General features: G+C 40.7%; 2 protein-coding genes across 3 annotated transcripts in view; one reads left to right on the forward strand and one right to left on the reverse strand.

The window, feature by feature from the left end:
- Positions 1–12,030, reverse strand: part of CRADD (CASP2 and RIPK1 domain containing adaptor with death domain) — a 187,092-nt gene extending 175,062 nt beyond the window's left edge. Inside the window, exons 1-3 of one of the 2 annotated variants that reach the window (XM_014548342.1) lie at positions 11,873–12,030; positions 11,293–11,443; positions 10,216–10,519 (exon numbers count right to left, since the gene is read on the reverse strand). In XM_014548342.1, coding sequence (XP_014403828.1) covers positions 10,216–10,519; positions 11,293–11,307 — 319 coding nt within the window. In that variant the 5' untranslated portion in view covers positions 11,308–11,443; positions 11,873–12,030. The remainder of the gene's footprint in view (positions 1–10,215; positions 10,520–11,292; positions 11,444–11,872) is intronic. The other variant, XM_005877025.2, reaches the window with a different exon arrangement.
- Positions 12,031–20,099: 8,069 nt separating this feature from the next.
- Positions 20,100–21,317, forward strand: LOC102243574 (upstream-binding factor 1-like protein 1). Its single transcript, XM_005877043.1, has one exon. The coding sequence runs from the start codon at positions 20,100–20,102 to the stop codon at positions 21,315–21,317; it is 1,218 nt and encodes a 405-aa protein (XP_005877105.1).
- Positions 21,318–25,226: the final 3,909 nt, after the last annotated feature.

Below are 25,226 nucleotides of genomic sequence, written 5' to 3' on the forward strand. Positions count from 1 at the left end.
GGGGGCGGAGGGTGGGGTGGGAACTGGGTGGAGGGGAGCTATGGGGGGAAAAAGAGGAACTATAATAATCTGAACAATAAAGATTTAATTTTAAAAAATGAAAAGAAATGGAAAGAGATACATATTTAAAGATTCAATAAACAAAAACTGCCATATCAATCTCATTCAAAATCTCTATTTTGTCTAATCCCATTTCTTAGAAAACATTTCTTATCTTCTTTGGTGTGTGTGTGTGTGTGTGTTTTTTAATATCCCAACATTCTCCTTCCTTAAAGAGCTGTCATTCCTTTTCAGGCCTGCAAGTGTGGAACCTGATCAATATAAAAAGAATGGGAGTGACAGAGTACAGTGGACATCTTTTAGTCAGCTTTCACCTCTTCCTTTTGGAACTGTTCCTTCCCCACTCCTAGAACTTTAGGAATTCTTTAAAGTTGTGATCTACCCAGTACACAGTGGAAAAATCCCTATATTTGCTTATGTTATCAAGAAGTCTACACTTGCCCAGCTGGTTTGGCTCAGTGGATATAGTGTGGGCCTGCGGACTGAAGGGTCCCGGGTTCAATTCCATCAAGGGCACATGCCTAGGTTGCAGGCTCCATCCCCAGTGGGGGGCATGCAGAAGGCAGCCAATCAATGATTCTCTCTCATCATTGATGTTTACATCTCTCTCTCCCTCTCCCTTCCTCTCTGAAATCAATAAAAATATATATTTTTTAAAAAAGAAGTCTACACTTGAACCAAAGAGCCCATATACATGCTAGCAGACTGACTTACATTCCTTATTTTCCTATCTGTAAACTGGGGGCTCTCAGATCCCTCCAGCTCTAGCCTTCTGCAGTTCTAACAACAGGACAAGTCCCAGCAGATGTGGTCTGCTTGCTCTGGAATTCTCTGTAACGTCTTCACCATTACCAGTCAGCACCCATATACCTTATGCACAAATGGTGGAACTGAGAGACGTTATTAAAGCCTTCTATTTAGGTATAAAACGTCAAGCCTCCTGTTTGCCACTTATTACAGCTCAGCGATATTATTTTGGTAACAGCGTCACCAGCCTCTCTGCTATGGTGCTGAGCATAAATAGAACATGAACATTTCCAGGAATTGTCAACTTGGCACTTCTTATAAGGAGTTAAGATTTCTTTTATAACATTAACAAAAAATAAAGCCTAAAACTAAAACCTGCCCCAAACTTCTAGAGGTTATATTTCCTTCTCAATTAAAATTTACTGTTTGGAAAAGTACAGTACTCTTTTTTTTCTCTGGGGGCAAAAGTCCTCCAAAGAATCATATGCTGCTCAAACTAAAGAACAAGTATAAACACAGCTGCCTATTAAAATTAAGCAAAAGCAAACATTCCTGCAGCTAGCTATAACAACAGCCTGCAAGTCTGAACTGCACCCATAAAAAAAGAGAAAGCTACCTTGCAAAGTGTATGATTAAACTCTCAGGCTGCACCACCAGAAAAGCTGGTTATTGGAACTGTTGATAGCAGGATTTAAGAGCTGTAAAAGTGGAACCCGACTCGCAGTATCAGGAGAGCCGACACCACCTCTGTCTCCTGATCACAGCCAAGAAAATTTAGCCTTTTTTTACTCTCAAGGTATCAAGATGGGATGGGAGCAACCTGGGGGCTCTGCTCCTCGACCCCATATGGCCTCACATTAGACCTTTCCAGCAAAAACAAAAAACAAAAACAAAAAAAAAACAACAAGAACAGATAAAGTAAGATGGGGAAGAGAGAGGTACCAACCAGGAATTAGTCTTCTGACAATAAGCAGGAAAGAGAAAGACAGAAAAGCCCCTAGTGCTGTGCGTCTGGGAGAGACCGGAGTAGGAGAGGGCATGGGGCTGATAAATGTTGGGCTCTGGTGCAGCCACAAGTAATCAGAATTAGGAAGGAAAGAAAAACTAATTTTGAGAATTTGTTTTTATAGGCTATGAATTATCAGGCTTTGACATTTAAGTGCCTGGATTCCACATTTATGACCTTGAGCAAATGACTTAACAACTTTGTACCTCCATCTTCTTATCTATGCAATAAGGGTAACTGTCAGGATTACATAAATTAATAAATGCCAAGGGCCTGGAACAGTGCCTGACACAGAGTATTTTACTGATATTATTTGAGGTTCTTTGTGAGACACAGAAAATACTAAAATTCATTTTTAATTACAAACAGATTGTCTGACCAACCCACAGACAGAGGGACTAAGCTGGTCCTAGTCTTCCCTGCTGGCCTTCCCCTCGGGCCATTTGTCTCTCATACGTCCTCGAGCCTTCTTCAGCTCACTTCGTATCTGAGAGCAGCATCCAACTCATTCTCCACTGGCAGTTTCTGTCTCCATTTGGACATAGCTTGATCTACAGAGCACAGAGTATTGTGGATGGTTTTTAATTTCCAAACATTGCGAAGAAATGATGAAAATAATTCCCCAAATCCAAATTCACCAGCTAATTCAAAACCCTCTGATCAAATTCGTGCTATGTATGAATGTATTCCCCTAGAGCTCTAACGCATTTTAAGGTTGATGTTAGAGTGACACCTGTAAGGGGTCTAAGATTCTGGAATATTCTTAAGCAACAATGTTCAAGATATTCAGAGAATTAGAAACATCAGTGATTATAGATTTAAAACAAAACTCTACATCCTTCTACATCTCCATTCCTACCATACTTCCACCTCCTCCCCTGCAAAACCAAGAACAGCTCTTCAAGTAAGTGTACAGCTTTGGGAGGTCCATACTTAGGGAGCAATAAGGAGAAAGAAGCCATGCACCTAATCGGCGGGTCCAAAAACAAGATGCTCAAACCTGGCTTTCCTGTAAAATAACCTATTAGGGCATCTGTGCATGTGCATGGGTATATGTGCATGTGAGAGTGTGTGTGTGTATCTTTAATACCACTGCCCATACCCCACCTCCACAGATTTTGGCATGAATTGACCTTGGTAAAGTCTGGGGATCAGCAGTTTTTTAAAAGCCAAAGTTGAAGCTAAATCAACCTCTTATGGTCAGTAAGGTGACTGATGTAGCCAAATGACCCATACAGCCACAGGAGAGAGAAAAAAGTCACAGTGATAATTTCTAAGAGAAAAGAACAATAAATTCACTTTTTAAAGTGAGATGGATATATCCCTGCTGGGGAGAGAACTGTCACATGGTTTGCTATTCCTAGAAAGAGCTGCAATTAGCTGCCAACAGATGCATTATTTCATCAGTCCCGTAAATACTCAATAAAATTCTTCCTTTATGTCAGCCTTGGAGGGGGAAGTGGGAGAGGGGGCAGGAAATCTTTTGATGAAATGCAGTACTGAACTATCAAAATTTTCTTTTAAGTAATTAAAATTAGCATTAATTAAAATAAAATACTTTAGTAAAATCTTATTCTAAAATACCTCTAAAAGCCCTTGAAATTTTTCTTCTTAAAAGTAAATCAAACCATTAGCACAATTTTTTACAAAGCTAATTTCCACTATTAACACTACAGCATATACAATTCCATTTCAAACCCAGTGGGGAGCCAAGATTGCACAGCAGAAAAGGTCGTAAATCAAGAATCCGGAGGCCTGGATTCCAGTGCTGGCAACAAATAAGTAGCTATGTGATCGTGGCTAAGTGTTGACTTTATCTCCCTAGGACTTGGTTTTCTCAGAAAACTTAGATGAACTGTAAGTCCCTCCCAGTCTAAAAGTCTGGAATACCAGGATATGTCTTCATCTTGCTGACTTTGTTACACTAGCAAATTAATGTGTTTACAGTTTAGGCAGCCTAAAATTAAGTCATTCTGGCAATTCTACTAATAAATTTAACCAGTTCCCAGCCACTATACATAAACTGAATGAGCAAAACAGTAAAAAAAAAAAAAAAAAAAAAACCCTTGAATATGGCCATCTCTTCTATCTGAGCTAGAGCTAGAGTCTTCCTTCCCCAACTATGCCATCCAGGCAATGGTTCCTGCCCCAAACTCCAGTCGCTCTTATTAAGTGAGAAAATAGATGAAAAGCAGCTTTATGTTTTAGGCCATAATCTCATACCATTATTATTTTCTTAGTATTTTTCTTTATGTTGAGTCATTTTAACTTAAATAAAAGTAACGTGGGTTTCTTTAGTAGGTTTCTTTGATGAGAGAGAGAAAGAGAGAGAGAGAGAGAGAGAAAGAGAAAGAGAAACCAGGGGAGAGGGAAAAGATAGAGAAACATCGATGTGAGAGAGAAACATCGATAAGTTGCCTCCCATTCACACTCCGACCAGGGAACAAATCCCCAACCTGGGTAAGTGCCCTGACCAGGAATCAAACCCAAGACCGTTAGATGCATGGGCTGATGCTCAACAATCTGAGCCAAACCAGCCAGGGCAAAGCAATGTGTTTTTTATTTTATTTTTTTTAATATATTTTATTGATTTTTTACAGAGAGGAACGGAGAGAGATAGAGAGTTAGAAACATCGATGAGAGAGAAACATCGATCAGCTGCCTCCTGCACATCTCCTACTGGGGATGTGCCCGCAACCAAGGTACATGCCCTTGACCGGAATCGAACCTGGGACCTTTCAGTCCACAGGCCGACGCTCCATCCACTGAGCCAAACCAGTTTCGGCAGCAATGTGTTTTTTAAAGGAACTTCATAAATAGAAAAACAGTTTTACTTGTCACAAATGGAAGAAAAATGTTAAATGGATATAAGAAAAAAAAAAAGCAAAACAATTAAGTTTGAGCTAAATATTGCTGTCCAAAGAAGGCTTTAAGCATGAGGACCTTTTTTTCTATTAAAAAGAAAGCTGGCAGGTATCAAGCGAGATGTTTCAGAAATACTTGTACCAAACAGAGGCTTTCACCTGGCTATCAGTATTGAAAAAGAAAATGAATTTCTCACCGTGTGATTCAATCCCATTCCACTTATCATCGAAAATCATTTTAAAAGCTACCAAGATCATGGCTCTGCGTGCATCTTACATTTTGGGAAACACAACAACAAATGGTTGCAACTGCACTGATGCTGACACGTGCTGTGATTCATCTCCAGGAGGAAGGTTCTTATCCCAGATGGGCCTGGGCTCCTGCCACACAGTCACCTGGGGCTCCCACTATCTGAACTGCTCTTCCTCCTGTATCCACTCTGTGGCAGAATTTAGGTCTCTGCTGAACATCCCTCATCAGAAAGGCTTGCTCTGACCTCGCCTAATAATATGCTAAGGCCTTCCTTACCACACACATACTGTTTTACTTCACAGCACTATCATCACCTGATGTACAGTCATGTGCTGTTTAATGATGGGATATATTCTGAGAAATGGGTTGTGGCGGTTTTGTCATTTCATGAACATCATAGAGTGCACTTACACAAACCTAGATGGCATATCTTACTACACACGTTGGCTATATAGTACAGCCTATTTCTCCCAGGCTACAAACCTGTACAGCGTGTTATTGTACAAACAACATGAGATTTAATCAAGTACAAGAGAAAATTATGCAATCAAGAGATGTGGTAAACATGAGGTGCATGAACCTGCTGACAGCGTGACACAGCATACTATTGTACAGCACAATTTTTTTAATTAGTAGAAAGATTACATGCTAAAAGAATGAGAAAAGTACAGTAACATATTTATTATCACATGTTATATACTGTACATAATTATATGTGCTATCCTTTTATAGAACAGGCAGCAGTAGTTTGACACCAGCATCACCACCAACACCTGAGTAATGTGTTGCTGTATGACATTATGACAGCTCTGACAACACTGGCAATAGGAATTTTTCAGCTCCTTCATAAGCTTATGAAACCACCATCGTAAATGCAATCAGCCATTGACCAAAAGGTTGTTAAGTGGCACATGACTGTATTATTTATTCATCTGCTTGCTCTCTGTCCCCATTGAACTGTAGAGTATAGTGAGCTCATAAGAGTAGGGCTTTGTTTATTATAATATCCCTAGCACCTAATGTCTGGCACATGGTCAATACTCATTATTTGCTGAACGAACAAATGCATCCCCTTGGTAGATCCGGAGGTCCTTCATGTGTCTTTTTTACCTAGTACCTGGCACCTCACTGGTCCTCAGGAAGATATGATAATCATGCCGAGGATACACAGAAATCTGTAGACTCTGCCCTTACCACAAGAAGGGGTCCTGCTGTGGATGTTCTCCCATCATTCCCTCTCTAGTACACACAATGCTATGAAGTAAACTCTACTCAGCTACAGAAGTACTTGGATAGACCACAAGCTAGATAAACTGAGATCAACACTGAACTTATGCAGAGTATGGTCAAGACATGGTATGACTGGAAAATCCCAGGCTAGAAATCTAATAAACCTATAACAATGCCTAAAATTTTTGCCATTATTGCTCAGTAACTTCAGATGCATCCAAGTATATATGTGAGAGCCAGAGTGCATCTCGAGACAGTGACCAATGTATCTATGTATACATGATCAGGCAACATCAGCTCCAAAAGGGACAGGCTGAGCCCTGGAGATGGTAAGTAGAAGAAAAACAGGCCAGCCCTGCATCTTGTTCCAGTGAGGGCAGCCAAGGAGTCTGGGGCACAGGGTTCATGGCAAGGACCAGCTCAAGCTCAGGCAAGGTTGAAGCAAATGTCACCCCAGGACAGCCACTCCAGCAGGCTAAAGAACTGAGGCATCTGATGCTAACATAGGAGGCACAGAGCTGTGTTCCAAGATATCCTTTCCAGTGGCTAAGAGAATATGAAGCAGGAATCTAGCTTAGAGAGGAGGAAAATAACTCCCAAACCTGAAGGAAAACAGGGGTAAAGGCAGGGTTGCCAGGCTGACAGTTACATGAGAACATGACAGAAACCCAGTCCCACAGCCAGGGCCAACATAATGGAACAGGAAGTCCTGGGGCCCAGAAGTCACTCCTATCATCACTTAGGCTGTCCTACCAACAAGTGAGACTGGGGCTGCCCATAAACCTCCTTTGTAGATCCAGATTAGCTCAGGCACTGGAGAGAGGCTGCAGTGTAGACAGAGCCCATGAGTAGTGGGAAGGCAGACAGGCAGGCCCACGCTGCCTTCACCCAAATTCAGCATTATACTCATCTCCTAAATGACCTGACAGGTGCCCAGAGATGACTTTCAGCTGATCTAGTGTCTACTGGCCAGAAAGGGACACACTGTCAAGTGTTCCTGCCACGGTGCCAAGCTGGATTACGTCATTTTACTGCCAGAATTCCTCTTTTAAAATACATGAGTCCTTATAGGGTGAGAAAAACACAAAATCAATTTTCTATTAACATCTTAGAGTTTTATTAACAGAGATAGGGAGACCAGTCATCTAGGCAGATTCTAAGAGAATCAAAGGTTTAATTCCAGAACATAAATAAAAAGAACTAAGTAGGATCACCAAATAAGGCCTTTGAGGCAGCTCAAAATTCAACTAATAAAGGGGAAACCAAGAATCTCTGAGAAGACCATAAAAGAAAACTTTTTAATAAAATAAAATCAGCTCATTGTTGGAGAAAGACTCACCTCTTGGCCAAGGGGAAAACCATTCTTTTCTATACAAATTAGTTAATAATTACAACCAAAATTATTATAAAAGGTCGGAAGAGGTTGATGTATATACATACATATACAAGCACCACATTTTCCTGCAGCCTAGTTCTTCAAAATTCAAAATGCCTTTACAAACATTTAAATGGACTATTTTAAAGCTTATTAAAATTACTCTGTTACAACACTGAAGAAACACTGAGGTCCTGGGAAATAGGCCTCTGGGATCATTCACATTTTTATAGGGACGTTAAATTGAAGGCACTTTAATTTTAATTTTTTTCTAAGACTGGAAAAAAAATTTCAATTAAGTCCCAATTTAATTTTAGAACTAAAATACTGCCATCAAATTAATTCATTTAAACACAAAGTTAAAGGTCTCAAAAAGAGGAGGTTGTTAACTAACAACTCCTTTAAAATAATATCATTTCCTCCATCCCTTACATATACATATAAAATTATGGCATAGTGAATTTTCTATAATGTATATGGATTTTTAAAGTGACTATGAAATGGAAACCTACAAAGTGAAAAAGAAAATTATAAACTCCAAATTCAGGATTTATCAGTGAGTAGGGGCTGAGGATAAGTGAGGGTTGAAGAGGAGCACCCAGAAGTCCTCAAAGGCAATGGTAGTATCTTTTTTTTAACAGTGATGGGGATAAGGATGTTCACTGCACCATTATTCTCCATACCTTATTTATATTTTGTAATTTTATTTAAAATGTTGAATAATTAACAATAATTATTTAGAAAGTGAGTTTATGTAATTGTCACTGTAGGCAGTATATAGAGGCATATGTAAATCAAACTCTCTTCAGAATATTTTTTCAATAGTAGTGTGACTCAACAAGAAAACAAGAGTACTTAATTTGTGCAGTAGTCAACCTATCATCGCATTTGACCACTTCCACATAATTACACAAACTAACATTATTTTTCTAAACTTCAACACAGACACACTAGATTTTTCCCACTCTACACTGTTTCCTTCTGTTTACTTAAACACACACACACACACACACACACACACACACACAAAACTGTTTTTCCCTCAACTTCTCTGTAACTTTCACCATTTGTTTTTTAAAAATCTTAATTTTTTTCTTGTTCTCTGAATGAATCTGAAGAAATGACAATGAGGTCATACCTCTATTAAAAATATACAACAGTACTATTTACATCACCCAAAACGATTAGAAAATTAAAGTAAATATTTTGGTTGGAACAGACTTTCAGTTTGCCTGTTTTGCTGTTTTCAACTATGTGTTGCCAAGAGGAACCTCTACGTCAAATACCAGGAAAAGACACTGGATACCCTAATATTTTTTTTAACATCTCCCCAATTCTATATTATTTATTCTGCTTTCAATACAGTGGTAGAAATGTCTTAGATACTTTAATTAGGCTTTGCACCTAAAGTATTTAATTTGGTAAAGACAATCCAACTTGAGGATTCCTGTGGTCTTTAAAGGCCAGCTATTTTCAGTACTTCAAAAAGCATAAAATATACATTTGCCTGTAATTTGGTCATGCAAGGAAATGAAAATATTTTTTTTTTTACACTGGGATTTTACTAGGCCTTCCCAAGTTAACTGGTCATCTCACGATGATCAGATATTCAGACATATGGCATTAATAAAAATAGAAAAATTAATCATGAGTATTTACTAAATGTGGTCTGGAAAAATCATTCAAAATATGAGGTCCACAAGGCAAAAACAATAAAAGTGGTCTTTTATTACTGGTGTTTGCTTTTTAGCCAGATATACTGCTATTTTAAAAACAATAATAACAAAGGCTAGGGACCACTGACTTGGAGAAATTCTGACTATTACTACTATTGAAAACTCCAGAGAATGTTGATTTCCTAACTGTTAAAAATTTACAAGTCAACTTTTAATTAATTTTTTTTTTGGCAGTTCAGTTCTCTGCTCCTCAATTTTTGTAAACAGCATAAATCATGGGAGCTGTTAAGAAGAACAAGTATTTCATATCACATCTTCCTGCTACAAGCCAGATAAATGGCACTAGGGCTATTTCTATTTTCCATAGCTCCCAACTTGCTTAAAAACGAGACCCTGTACTAACTACTACCCTTACAAGTTAATACTCTGGGTGTTTGAACAAAACTAAAAAGGATGACTTTAAATCAATAACCTTTAAACACAAATTAAGCCAGCCTTCCAAACAATCCCTTCTGGCCATGTAGGCCAGGCCAGGGAGCAGGTGCAGGGCATGCCTTCCTAGAGGCTGCCTCCCCCTTCAGGAATCTGACCTTTTCCAGCAAGCAGCGCTGGCACCCCATGAAGCAGTTATCAGGAGGCCTCGCGCTGCTCTCCCATCTGCACTTTCCACATGGCTCCTGATGCCAAGGGCCGAGATATGGCCTGGCTCTCCGATGAGAACATGTCTCCCAAGTGACTTACCAAGTTTCCCTGGAAGCATTTCTAAATATATTCTCTGAGCTCCCTCGTCACCCTCTCAATCATGGTTCATTCTTCCTTCCTTCCCAGCGCTTCCTAATGCCACCTCTTCATCCCATCCTTGTCACGCCATGTCTTCAGGCCAAACTCCTTACCCACTTTCAGGAGCTGCTGATCCCCTCCTAGCCTAAAACCTCAACTTCAAATCCAAAGGCCATAGTTCAACAATTTGGGAGCTGGTCTGAAATTATCTTGTTGAGGCCTACCTGCAGGCAGCTCGGTTATGGCTTCTTCTCTTGCCTTCTCCAGCTTCTCCCTGACCCAAGGAAATTCCTGCAGGGAATCGAGGAATGCATCAAATGCTTTAGGACCTCTGGAAGGTAGGATATCCAGCAGCAGCATTGTTTTCCGGAGGCCTGTGGTTTGAGCTTTGATTTCTTGAACGTGGTTTTCCGTCAAGACCCCTTCCTGGTAAAGATACTGAAGAACCAGTCCCTCCACCAGAACCTCTGCACCCAGCTCCAGGCGAAGGGAGCGAAGCACTTGCTTGTCTCTAGCCTCCATTTCCCCCTGGGGAGAGACAAAACTGAAGTTCAGGTGACAGGCGTGATGCGCCCTGAAAGCTACCGCCCTGCAATATAAGCTCCTTAAGGAAATGGACATCCATTCAACCCTAGCAGAGTGCCAGACCACGGTGCTGAACACCGGGCTGTGCTAATTAATTCACCTCGTTCATTTCAAGTGTTCCTGAACATAATGAGCTACACTGAGCATGCATCATCTGTTCTGTTCTTGCTTCCCACACAAGGGGGTCAATTCCTCCATCTATTATGAGATTTGGAAAAAAGTGGGCCAGAGACCCTGCTTAAAAAGCAACTTTTATTCGAGTATTACAGAGCGACGTCTCATTCAACATCGCGGAGAAGAAACAGTGGTTCTGTTCTAACATTGCCTTGTGCAGAGCTGCCCCGCCACTACAGGAACTGCCCGAGCGTTGCAGCTGCCCTTCGGCTCGCGGGCGTTGGCAGGACCTGATCAGCCATGGGCTGGGGACCAGCAGGTACCGTAAGCTGAAGGATCTCTTACCCCAGGCAGCGGTTCTCAACCTGTGGGTCGCGACCCCTTTGGCGGTCGAACAACCCTTTCACAGGGGTCGCCCAAGACCATCCTGCATATCAGATATTTACATTACAATTCCTAACAGTAGCAACATTACAGTAATGAAGTAGCAACGAAAATAATTTTATGGTTGGGTCACAACATGAGGAACTGTATTTAAAGGGCCAGAAGGCTGAGAACCACTGCCTCCTAGGCCCTAGGAGAAAAGGCTTATGCACCATCACCTTCAAGAAAAACATGTAAGTTTTGTGTCCCGTCTACTGCAAAATGTGTATGTAGTCAGAGATTCCATCCCTTCCCGCGAAGCATTCAGAGTCGCCCTCGCGACCCTGCCAGGACCACACGTGCAGGGGCCATTCAAGGGGATTTCTTTTTCTGTGAAAGAAACATGTCCACAGGCCGGTCCTGGTCCGCAGCCACGCGCGGTTTGAAGGCATGTTGCCAAGACCACTGCACAGAGAGCGAGGGGTGTGGTGTCGGTGGCGCGGACACCACAGAAGGAAACCGGCCGACCCGAGTCGGGGCAGGTGAGGGGGCGTGCGCTTCCGGCTGCGCCCGGCGAAATGTCTTTCTGTCCCCGTCTCGGCAGCTGACGCCCTGGGGCATCACGAACAGGGGGGCTGCGAGAGATTTTTCGGGGCAACCGGAGCCGCTAAAAAGAGAGGACTTGGAACAACCTTTAGAGCGGGGCCCCGGGCACCCCCATCGCCACCCTAACCGGCCTGGCTCGGGTCGCCGCGGGGTGGGGAGGCCCCGGGCCCTGGAGAAAAGAGGGATACGGGCTCCTGGTTTCCTGCTACTTACGTCTGCGAACACGTATCTTAAAAAATAAATAAATAAAACTGCCACCGGAATCCAGACTGTCAGGGAACCTGTACCACAAGCACCATCTTTATTGAAGGCGAAAACCGAGACCAGGAAGTGCGGTCGCCATCTTTGTTGAGGGCAAACACAGGAAGTGCTGCAGCCATCTTTATTGTGGGCTCAAGCGTCGGGCTGAAGTCTCTTCCGCCATGTTTGCTGTGGGTAAATAACAGCCGCTTAGAGGGGTTATCTAAGAACAAAATAATTGGATAATTGCGTTTTTAGCACAGTAACTACTCTTCGGCCTTGCACACGATTGAAGTAATAGTCAGGTCTCATAAGTCATTTCATCAGCGAGGCTCTCCAAGACCACTCTATTTAAAATTGCAACATCCATCTCCTGCACTCCCACCCCCTTTACCAACTTTATCTGTAGCACTCAAACATCTTACTGAAACTTACACTTAATCATTTATTTATCATCTGTTTCCCTCCAGATAAAATGCAAGGTCATTTCTTTCTTTTTTTTTTTTTTTATTTTTATATTTTATTGATTTTTTACAGAGAGGAAGGGAGAGAGATAGAGAGTCAGAAACATCGATGAGAGAGAAACATTGATCAGCCGCCTCCTACACATCTCCTACTGGGGATGTGCCTGCAACCCAGGTACATGCCCTTGACCGGAATCGAACCTGGGACCTTTCAGTCCACAGGCCGACACTCTATCCACTGAGCCAAACCGGTTTCGGCAACAAGGTCATTTCTTTATATCACAGGGTTCCTGCCCATAAAGCATTTACAAGTCAATCAATCGGATTCAGTGCAATAATCAGCTTGCTACACTAGGCAGAAGGGGATTTGTCTGGGCAATCTGGGGACATTCACAATCATTGGGGAGGCCGGAGAAAGTCTAGCAGCCAAGCATAACTCCCTAAATAACACTGACAAACTGGCTTATGAACACAATCAGGAAGGTAGAATCAGGAAACTACTACCCCATAGTTCCAGTCTTCTCAACACTGACAGAGTAAGTGACTGCTGCAGAAAAACCAAGGTCTCCACAGCTGTATTTGCTGGCAGCATCAAAACAGAACCTGTACGTCTTAGTTTTGATGTATGCGATCCGCATGCAGAACATTAGCAAGTAAAGGTATCTGGGACATGTAGTTTGAGTTTTCCAGCGTCTGAAGCACAGAAAGGTATGCAAAAAAGAGAGAGGGGCTGACACTGGGGGCAGATCTGCTGAGCTCACCACATTTTAAATTTGGAAACCAAGACAAATACATGATCCAAATATAAAGAAATATAAGAATGTCAAATTGAGGGTCCTTCCTCAAATTTCTTTATGACATGAGGCAGTCATTCAACAAACACATTTATTGATTCACTTTTCAATAAATCAGATGGTATATACAGAAAGTTGTACGTACTGCTGAAAATTAGTTGACAGTATCAAAAAGAAACCCTTAACTATCATTAGTTCCATAGAAGTTTTCACAACCAACACCTCTAGTGGAAGATGAAAATATCTTTGTAAGCAAATTAATGGAGAGCAATTCTAAATCTCACTCCTCAAAACCTCCTAATTTTTGTAACCAGATTAAAGTATTATAACAATCTACCATTTTACATTGGTGGCAGGTATTAGTTTTATAACTAGCATTTTACATATGTGAAGAATGTGGAGTCAAAGTGGCCAAGTGTCTTAGCCAAAATCTCACAGTTAATATACAGCAAAACCTGAACTCTAACCAGTTCTCTCTGGTTTCATGCTCTTTCCAGTACACCACACAGCCTTGTATGGTGAAAAGTCTGTTGTTCTAATGACAGCCCAAAATATTGACAGATCATTCCAGTGCCACTTCCCACTCTTGATACTCTTAAGTTCCAGGTATTCTCTTAACCCTTGCCCTCTTCTTTTGTTCTGGAATCGCTGTCCTTTCCTGAGCAAGATTTCCTTTGTGTGTGGATAGGCATTAGCAACATTCTCTGTCTTCATACAGGTAAAGTACAGACCTCTTGCAATACTGCCAATAGCTAAGGTTACTGGCTTTTGGGGGAGGAAAAGTGTGTATTTTTTCCAACTGCAAAGTAAACTTTAGTAATTTTCAAACATACAGTAAAGTTAAAACAAATAGCACAAATGCACTCATATAAAAACTACCTAGCTTAAAAGACTTCTTGATGACTTGTTGCACTTGGAAAGGCTTTAGATCTCCTGATAACTAGAAGGAGACATTGATGATGACATCCAAGAGAAAGCAAAGTTCCAGCATGAGTTCCATGAGAATTCACAGAACAGAAGAAAAGAGAATAAGAGACAACATGAGAAGAATTAGTGCAGGAGCTAAGGGGCATGGAGTCCTATGGTGAAAAACCTGAGAGGTTAGCATTAAAGATCTGGATTAAGTTCATAAGGTGAAGTCCTTGGCCATCAAAATCCTCTTCCTATGGAAAATTTAAATAAGCAGACATGCTGCTTCTTAAGCAACCAGGCTAGCTCTCTGATTGATTAGCCAGCTGCCATCAATCAGCCTATTGGGAGGACCACCACCCATTCTAGTATACAATGATACTTCTGAGCATCAACTAATGGTTCACCTTCACTTACATAAGTATCTAAGGCCAGCAGGCCCAGAAGGAGTCCACAATAGATCAGAATCACTATCACAGGTGGCTACTCCTCCACTCTGTCCAGTCCCTCTCTGTCGACGGAACTTTGCACCCACAGAGGATTAAGCACCTGTTACCCAGTGGTAATCAATCCATTTTCAGGAAGGACAGATATTTTCATTTTTCTCTCTCCCCTACCATGTTTACTTGCATCAAGATATATCCATTGCAAGATTGCAAAAGAAAGTGTCAAAAAGCTAAAAGAGCAAGTGTAATATTTTTCTCTCTTTCAGTTTGGCCTTTGGCTTTGCAACCTTCAAAACAAAACCCAAAGGAATTGTATATTTTGGTTTTTTCCTGCTTCATAGATGTGGAAATTAAGCCATGGAGAAAAACAGATTCATTTCAAGAATACTTGAAACAGATACAGAAATAGGATATGAATTAAGTCACAAAGAAACTTCAATAAATTCCAAAAAAATCAACAGCATACAAACTATGTACTCTACCATTTTACAATGAAATGGGAAATTTTAACAAAAGGAAAGCTTTCACAAATCCCATAAGTTTGGAAACTAAATAAATCAGCTCTTAAACTCTTGAGAGAGAAAAAAAAAAGTCACACATTTCTACTGGTACATCCATATAGAAAATAGGATGGAGATTACTCAAAAAATTAAAAATAGAATTTTATTTATTGACGGTGGCGCGGACACCACAGAAGGGCTTGGAACAAGCCTAAAGTATCTGAGAGCAGCATCCAACTCATTCTCCACTGGCAGTTTCTGTCTCCACTGCCCCACTGGCAGGGCTCTGTCTACACTGCAGCCTCCCCCAAATAACCCAGTAATCCCACTTCTGGGTGTAGGTTGAAAGGAAACGAAATCAGTATTTCAAAGAGATATGTGCACTACCGTGTACATTACAGCATTATATGCAGCACTGCAACCTAAGTGTCCATCAATGGGTGAATGGATAGATTATTTATATATATACATATATAAAATTCAGCCTTAAAAAGAAAAGGAAAGCACACCTATTAGAATTGCCAAAATCCAGAACTTTTGCCAATGAGGCTATGAAGCAACGGGAACTCTCATTCATTGCTGGTGGGAATGCAAAATGGTACAGCCACTTTGGAAGACAGTTTGGCAGGAAGAGACCAGCATATAAGGAGAGATGATCTGCCTCCAGATGGGTAGGCTCAATATTGTAAAGATGTCAGTTCTCTTCAACTCAACCTATAACTTCAGTACATTAATCTCTAAATCCAAGAGGATTATTTATGAAACTAGATGACCAAGTTCATCTAGAAGAGAACAAGGAAGAAGAGCCAAAAGAATGATCAAAATAAATGACAAAGACAGGGAGCCTGCCTTTAATACCTCCCAGGTATTAAAGCAAACTGTGCATTCACAATAAGAAAAGCGAGGGCATCTGCACATTTACTGCTCTCACAGCCAACGCTTGCCTGTGTCAGGCACTGCTAGGAACAGCTTTTTCTGTCCTGACCCATTTGATCCTCATGTGAATCTCCCTTTACAGCTGCTGTCATCCCCTGATATGGAAGCGGAAGCACCCAGGAGTGAAGTAACTGGTTCAGACCCTAAGTGTTCTAAGCAGTTTACATCCAATATCTCACTTAAATCTTCACAACGACCCCATGCAATAGGCACTATTACTAATTCAGTCCAGCTATCATGCATTAATACTGTGTGAAATGCTATGCCATGGCAGTAAAGAAGAAGGTGGACTGAGCTTTAATGGGTCCAAGACTCATCAAGTGAAAACAGGTTATGGAATGAAGCATATATCATTTAAGAGAAATACAAGAAAATTGTATCCTGTGTACATGTGTATTTAGGGATGTAAGTGCATAGAAAAGTATCTGGAAGGAAACCAAATGAGACCCACAGTGTTAGCTCTGCAGAGAGAAGAGGGATGGGAACTTTTGCTCTTCATATACTTCAAGTACCTTTTCCTTCTTAAATAGTAAAATGTAACGCACAGAAAAGTGCCCAAAACTTAAGCACCCACATTAAAACTTGTTATCAAACGGAGACCTGTGTGACCTCCCCCACAGAAGCAGAGCACTGCCAGCCCCCAGAAGCCACCTGCCTGCCCTTCCCAACCTTAACCAATTCCCTGCCCTCACCCTGACTGCCACATCCTACCTAAAAATTTTGATGTTTACCTCTTTGCATTTCTTTAATATCTATTAAAGATTATAAATATCAATCTAGTTTCATTTTGCCTGTTTCCAAACTTTATGTAAACATATGCATTCTGTTAGGCCTGGCTTCTCTCACTCAACTTTATGACTTATTCATCGTGTTGAGTCATTCATGCATTCTCATTGCTCTGTAGATTCTTACTCGATGCACTTAAAAATGTTTTTATAATGAAACCAGAACAGGATGATGTAAAACAGGTCAAGGTGCCAGCAGATTTGCTGTCTGGTGAGAGCCCACTTCCTGGTTCATAGATGACCATCTTCTTCCTTTGTCTTTTCACAGTGAAGGTGCTAAGAAGCTCTTTGGAGTTTTTTTTTTTTTTTTTTTAAATAAGGGCACTAATCTCATTTATGAGGGCTCTTCCCTCATGACTAAATCAATTCCCAAAGACCCACTTCCCAATACAATCACGTTGAGGGTTAGGTTTCACCATAGGAATTTGGGGGAGGGAGAGACACAAACATTCAGTCTATAAGGAAGCCCCAAACAGAAAATAATCCAAATGTCCATAATTAGGAGAATGAAAAAGTCTATGTCCATACAATGGAGCACTACTCAGCAATGAGAATGGCATGTTCACGTTGTTAATAATGTATCAAGCTGAATACTCAAGACATGCATTTTAATATAAGTTATATCTCATTTTTTAAAAAACTATATGCATATATTACTTTAATTACAAAATTAATTGTAAATAAATAAAATCATCCTAATTTTTTTTTAAAAAAGACAGTTTGAAAGTTTCTTACAAAACTAAATATACTCTTATCATATAATCCAGCAATCATGCTCTGTGGTATTTATCTAAAGGAGATAAAAAGTTATGTACAAACAAAAGTCTGAACACAGATGTTTATATCAGCTTTATTCATAATTGCCAAATCTTGGAAGCAACCAAAATGTCCTTTAGTAGATGAATATATAAATATACTGTGGTACATCCAGACAATGGAATATTATTCATCCCTAAAAATAAATGAGCTATCAAGCATGAAAAGACATAGAGAAACTTTAAATGGATATTATTAAGTGAAAGAAGTCAATATGTACAATCCCAACTATCTGACATTCTGGAAAAAATAAAATTATGGAGACGGTAAAAAGATCAGTCATTGCCTGGTGGTTGAGGGGAAAGTTCAATAGAGGGAAAGGGTACAGAGGATTTTTTAGGGCAGTGAAAATACTCTAAATGATATTATAATGATGCATACTTATCATTATGCATTTGTCCAAATCCACAGAACACAACACCAAGAGTGAACCCTAAGGATAATTATGGACTTTGTTTGATTATAATGTGTTAATGTAGGTTCATCAATTTTAACAAATGTATTATTCTAGTGAGGGATTTTGATAATGGGAGAAGCTATGAATATGTGGGACAAAGTGTTGGGGTCCAACCCCAGCAGGTCCAGGGGCTCCCCATAGCTGTGGACAGAGTCGGCAAAGAAGGAATGACACGGAGACACCATTCAGTTGATCAGCAGCCTATCCAGGATCTCTAGCCATGATCTCCAGCCAGGTTCTGTCTTTTATTGTCGTGTTACATCTGTATTTATACCAGTTGATTTTAATCCTGTCAATTTCTATTCCAAAGGTTAGGGCGTTTCTTATCTCCATTCCAGGAAGTAAAGATTATGTAGCTTAAGGGTGATTGTTTGTAGTTAAAGTGATTACCCGCCTGGCATTTAGTTAAGGGGTTTTATTCTCTCCCTAACTTCAGGGAAAAATCCCTACCTGGGGAAACAACCTTTCTCGGAGAGGTGACCTTGGTTAAAACACATAGCGCCAAGAAGGTGAGCAAACATATTAAGAACAGTATGCCATATACACCAGGTCCCTTGAAACATGCTGTGCAGATGTTTCTTCCCTGCAGCGACTGTGTCAAGCAGCAAGGATGGACCGGCTTTCAGCAACAAAGAGCATATGGGAAATCTCTATATCTTCCCCTCTATTTTGCTATGAACCTTAAGCTGCTCTTAAAAAATGAAATAAAAAGTCTTAACTAGAGTCTACCCTGGAGAAGTGGCCTCTGGAGAGATGTGGCTTTTATATGATCCCATCCAGAGAGGGGAAGGAAAAGGGTGAAAGAGATAGAAACATCAATAATGAGAATCATGGATGGACTGTGTCCTACAAGCCCCCTACTCAGGACCGAGCCAGCATCTCAGGTATGTGGCCTGACCAGGATTCCAACTGTGACCATAGACAGCCTGCCCACAGAATTATTTGAATTGCTGAAAAATGAAACTCCTTCCTCTATGTGCTCACATAGATGACGTGCAACATGTTGAGGAATGCTTGAGATAATTTTTCCAGAATTAATTTTGGGATCATTGCTCGTCAATGACCCTTACCTTAATTTACAATCCTATTCAGTGACTGAGAGGGCAGTAATTCACCTCTTTCTAGGAAATGTGGGCTTTGATGGATTTATCATTCATTTTTAAATAAATTTTAAAAGATGATTTTTATTTAGATTTTCACTTTTTAACTTTCCAGGAAAGTTAGATTATTTTCATTTCATATAGTTATAAAAATCAGACTTAAATTCCCAAACATTTTATAATTCAGGGAAACATCTTACATGGCGGAGGTATCAGTGATTTGTTCATTGTGATAGGTGCCAACAAAATAAGGTAGCATGGCACCTCTGTTAAAAATAATTTTCTACAGCATATTTAAGATGGTGACTATAATTAATAATACTATAATTGAAAGTTTCATGCATCTTACTGCAAAACACCTTTTTATTCTGTTAGGATGAAAGCCCACAAGTGTTGTTTTCTATGTGTTGTAAACCTAATCAGCCATCCTCCTACTATCTGTAATCTATTCAGGTTCAGGGTGGTTACTTCCTTTTGAAGGCACAATCCAATCTGAGCAAGTGGGTGTGGCCTTACCTGGGTGGAATCATATAAAAGGCACATCTGTGGAGAGGCCACTTCACTTCTTCTCCAGGGTAGACTGACTGAAGTTGGAGCTGCCAGTTGAGCACAGAGATTTTCTATTGACCTTGATATTGACAGAGGTGGGACCATTCTTAGCACACACTGAAATCTAATTAGGGTGGAGCTTCAGGGATCCCTATATCAATGTGTCTCAAAAGCCAGATTCATTCTGTTTGGAGGCATTTGAAGTTGCTGGAAAACTCAGAAGGTTACAGCAGCCTTTAGTTACAAGAGCCCAGAGAACACAGAACTCCTGACCTGATTGGGTGGGTGTTCCACTGAGATCAATTTACAATCTTAAGAAATATAGAACACACACTGCAAAACTTCCAAAATAGCTCAGCTGCTACATCTTAAGCTTGAAGACTTTTGAGTTTCTGCTGTGGTGTTTGCATAACTGCGGCCTCATAAGTGGCCAAAGCCCTAGAAATGGCATTGAGTAACGGCCAAGACCAATGGCCCAAAGAAGACATTGTGATGTTGCTGGACCTCATGAAGAATAATCTCCCAGCCAATGACAACCACACATTCAAAACAACCCAGTCACATGTGGACTGGGGAAAAGTAGCTTTTAAAGGTTATTCTGGAGAACGATGCAAACTCAAGTGGTTAGAGATTTCTAGTAAGATAAGAAAGTATCGCACTTTGACAGAATTAGTCCTGGAAGCTAAGGAACATGTTAAAAATTCTTACAAAAGCAAAAAACTTCAGAAACATCCTGACATGCCCAAGCAGCCCCTGACTTCTTATCTCCGCTTCTTCAAGGAGAAGCGTCTTGAATATTCCCAAATGCACCCCAAACTCAACAACAAGGAGCTGACCAAGGTCATGTCTGAGAAATACAAGGAGCTCCCAGAGGAGATGAAGATGAAATATATTCAAGATTTCCAGAAGGAGAAACAGGAATATAGGGGGAAAATGGCTCAGTTCAGAAAAAACCACCCTGAACTAGTGCAGAACTCCAAGACATCTGTTGTCCCCAAAAGAAGCCCAAACCGAGCCCCCAAGAAATTTCAGAGAAAAGGGAAAGAAGTGAAGTCTTCCTCAGAAAACAATTTTTCAGAGGAGATAAAATTCCATGGAGAGCCCGAGAAGCCCCCCATGAACGAATACCAGAAGTTCCACCAGGATATGTGGTCGAGTATGGAGCTGCAAGGCCTGCCCCTGAGGGAGCGCATGGTGGAGATTAGCAGACGCTGGCAGCACATCCCAAAGAGCCAGAGGGAGCATTATAGGAAGCAGGCTGAGGAGCTGCAGAAACAGTACAAGGTGGACCTGGAGCACTGGCTCAAGAGTCTGTCTCCTGAAGAGTACGCTGCCTACAGAGAGAGAACCTCTGGGAAGAGGAAGAACATGAACATGCGTGGAGGTCCAGACCCCAAGATCATCGGGACAGATGTGCAGTCTCCATCAGCAAGGTCTCTGCAAAGAGAGCTTGCACAGAACCAGGGGCCACAGGCTCCAGGGACAGAGTCATCAGAGACAAATGGGAACTGTTTTCATTCCTCACGTGGATCTGAAGAAAAGGAGGAACATGAGGAAAATGCAGAAAGCTGCAGCTCCTCAGATTCCAGCAGTAGCGATGAAGATGACAGCAGCTCCAGCTCATCTTCCTCGGGGGACACCTCTGGCTCAGACTCCAATTGAGCTTTGTTCATTCCTAGATGGTGGGACAGAGAACTTCCCAACAGAAGTCTTCGGCATCTATGTAAATTGAAGGGCTCTTCTCCCTGTCCCTTTTTATTGCTTTGCTTCTTCCTTCCTTTCCCGTCCTCCTCCTCAATACAGAGTAGGACAGGTTGGGAAGCAGGGAATTGGGACAGAACTCTCAATATCAGGTCCACACACCTGGGAAGAGAGGTTCCTGCTGGGAAAAGAAATAGAAATGTGAACCTGTATTGGGTCACCTACATCATCAGTATCACTCCCCCTAGGATATCCATGCAATGAAGGATCTTGAAACAAATGGTGAGATGATTGGGCAGCTGTGAGGAGCACACTTCACTAGACTGAGTCTGAAGAAAGAAGTTTTGCTTTTCTCATTTTCAGTCTGCCAGAAGTGGTCTAGGGTCCACTATAAGCCTGTGACTCCTACATTCTCTGCAAGAACTGTACCTCTGAACTCTTATACTACATCTGCTGTGAAAAAGGAGTTGGCCATTCTTAATGTGAGAGTGGGCAGCATTATGTAGCAGGCAATATTTATACATGTATATTTAACTCTGACATCTCTATGAGACTTTCTTACTAATTTCAAATAAAATTTGAGGGCCTCCATGGGAAAAAAAAAAGTCTTAACTGAAAAGCAAAACAAAAAGAAAATCCTGTCATACACTACAGCATGGATAAGCACAGAGGACATTATGCTAAGTGAAATAAGCCAGACACAGAAAGACAAATACTGCATGGTCTCACTTATATGTGAAATCTAAAAAAGTCAAACTCATAGAAGCAGAGAATATAATGGTGGTTGCCAGGGCCTGGGGAGTGGGGTAGATGGGGAGATGTTGGTCAAAGGATACAAAGTTTAAGTTATGTGGTATGAATAAGTTCTAAAGATTTAATGTTCAGCATGGTGACAATCCTATATAATAAAAGGCTAATATGCAAATAGAGCAAATGGCAGAATGACAGGTCGCTATGACGTGCACTGACCACCAGGGGGCAGATGCTCAATGTAGGAGCTGCCTCCTGGTGGTCAGTGTGCTCCCACAGGGGGAGTGCCACTCAGCTAGAAGCTGGGCTCTCGGCTGGGGAGTGCAGCAGTGCAGGCGGGAGCCTCTCAGGGGACGCTTGGGGGATGTCCACCTGCCAGCTTAGGCCTGCTCCCTAAGGGGTCGGGAGGGCGCAGGCCGGGATGAGGGACCCCCTAACCCTCAAGTGCACGAATGTCGTGCACCGGGCCTCTAGTCTATAATAATAAAAGCTATTATGCTAATATGCTAATTTGACAGGATGTCCTTCCATCCTTCTGGACGAAGCCGAGGCTGCAAGGGAAGCCCAGGTCCCGGGTGCCAGAGGGAAGCTGGTGCCGGCAGCTGGGAGAAGGAAGGCCTAATCTTCCACTAATTTCGTGCATCGGACCTCTAGTCAATAATAATGCTGCATTGTATATTTGAAATTTGTTAAGAGAGTAAATATTAAATATTCTCATCACAAAAAAGGTAACTGTGAGGGGATGGATATGTAAATAATCATGATTGTGGTAATTTCACAAATATATACAAATATCAAAGCAGCACATTGTACACCAAGTATGTCAAACTCAAAGGCTAAGACGGGCCAAATAAACAAGGTTTAAGTTTATGTGGGCCACAAAAAAACAAAAGCTTCAGTTTTCATAGTAACATAGGTTTATTTCGATAGCAACATGCTTAATACAAAGGGCTGAAATAAATGAATAATTATTAACATAAAATAATAGAACATTTTAATAAAAATTAATATTTTTTCTTGAACATTAACTTATCAGACACTGAATAACTGCACAAATTAATAAGCGAAATGCAAATAAACCTATTTTTCTTGTTCTCCAAAAGTGAAATATTTCCTGTTGCACACACCAAACAAGTCAGTACAAGACTAATAACATGGCAAACAGCGACTAAAATACTTGCTGCTAGTATTAGTTGAGAGAAATGGTGCACCTGTGCCTAAGGCGTGTAAGGGAAATGAATGCAACATAATTATAGTAATCAGTCATGAGCAAACGTTGTAGTTCATTATTAATAATTATGTATAACAGGATATTGTAAAGATTAAGTTATGAAATTTTTATTCAAACATTTCTTACATATCGTTATATTGACTGGGCCGCAAAAATATTCATTGTGGGCCACATGTGGCCCGCGGGCCATGGGTTTGACATGCTTGTTGTACACCATAAATATATACAATTTTTATTTGTCATTTGTACTTCAATAAAGCTGAGGACAAAAAGCACACTTCTACCCAACTGAGTATAGAAAGAAAAAAAAATAACTTTATAACAGAGAAACCTAGCGTACACCACCTAAACCACGTGATCCAGGTTAATGTTACCAGAAAGAAGTCACATCAATGCCCTGTGCCCCACCCAATATGATATGACAAGAAGGGCATCACCTCTGTGGTGTTCTTCCCTAAAATTCATCTCTGTCTTTTCATGAGAAAACATCAGACAAACCAAAATTGGGAACTTCCCACAAAATATCTGACAATTACTGTTCAAAGTGTCAAGGCTGTGAAAGACAAGGAAAGACTGAGAAACTGTCACAGATTGGAGGAGACCAAGGAGATACGACAACTAAAGGAAGAGAAGGTGGGAGGGAGGGAGACAGTAAAGGACTTGCCCATTGTCAGGAAGATATGAAGACTTCTGGACCTAAATCCTTATTCCTCATTTCATCTTTGCTATTTTCTTGACATGCAACAGGAATCCCATGGAGCCTTCCTTGCCTGAACCCCTCCCACCACAAAAAAGATAAAACACAATTTGTCCAAGGAAATATAGGCATCTATCCCTGTAAATGTAAATCCTAAAACTACACTTGAAATATGCAGCCACACTGTCCCTTCTTTCTATATAACTCTGATACAGGTATTATGCTATAGATAATATTACCTGAATAAGGCGCACCAATTAATTATTAATTTACTAAGTTATGAATTCTAGTGATTCCTTTAGTTCTTTAATATCTCATTTTAATCTTAGGTTAATAATTGCTTATTGTGAAAATCCTGGGACAGTTCACAAAAACCTAAATTGCAAACCTTTAAAAAGAGACAAATACATTATTATTCAAATTATCATGTATTAATATAATACCCCAACAACATTCCTAGATGTTTGAAATATTATGCTATAAGATTTTAGTGATGCCCTAACCGGTTTGGCTCAGTGGATAGAGCGTCGGCCTGCGGACTGCAGGGTCCCAGGTTCGATTCCGGTCAAGGGCATGTACCTTGGTTGCGGGCACATCCCCAGTAGGGGGTGTGCAGGAGGCAGCTGATCGATGCTTCTCTCTCATCGATGTTTCTAGCTCTCTATCCCTCTCTCTTCCTCTCTGTAAAAAATCAATAAAAAATATTAAAAAAAAGATTTTAGTGATTGATGCTACAAGGATTGTTGCAATCTATTCATAACTTGACAGCATTAAGTTTTTATTGAGCACTTATTATGTGCTAGGTTCAGTTAGGGCTAAAATACTGAAAGACAGATAATTTCTCTATGATCATAGAGTTCAGAGTCTAGAGAAGGAGACAAACATAAACAAGGGAAAAAATAATTATAATTTTTTATAAATGCAATGACAGAAGAGTGCTTAGAAAGAAAAATTTGTCATGGGGCTAGGGGAAGGGAGCTGATTTCAATTGAGTCTGCAGACAAAGCCTCTTCAAGAAGGTGACCTTTCCTATTTGTCTTTAAAAAACATGCAGTAGTTATAAAACTGTGCTATACACATTTAAAAGATGGAAAAGAAACCACCTAAAATCCTATCTAATAAAGAGGGAATATGTTAATTGCCCCAAAAGCTGTTGCAAAGATGGTGGCACCCACAGCCAATAAGGAGGGAT

The sequence above is a fragment of the Myotis brandtii genome, unplaced genomic scaffold, assembly GCF_000412655.1.
Source record: "Myotis brandtii unplaced genomic scaffold, ASM41265v1 scaffold504, whole genome shotgun sequence".
In the NCBI taxonomy this organism is placed as follows: domain Eukaryota; kingdom Metazoa; phylum Chordata; class Mammalia; order Chiroptera; family Vespertilionidae; genus Myotis; species Myotis brandtii.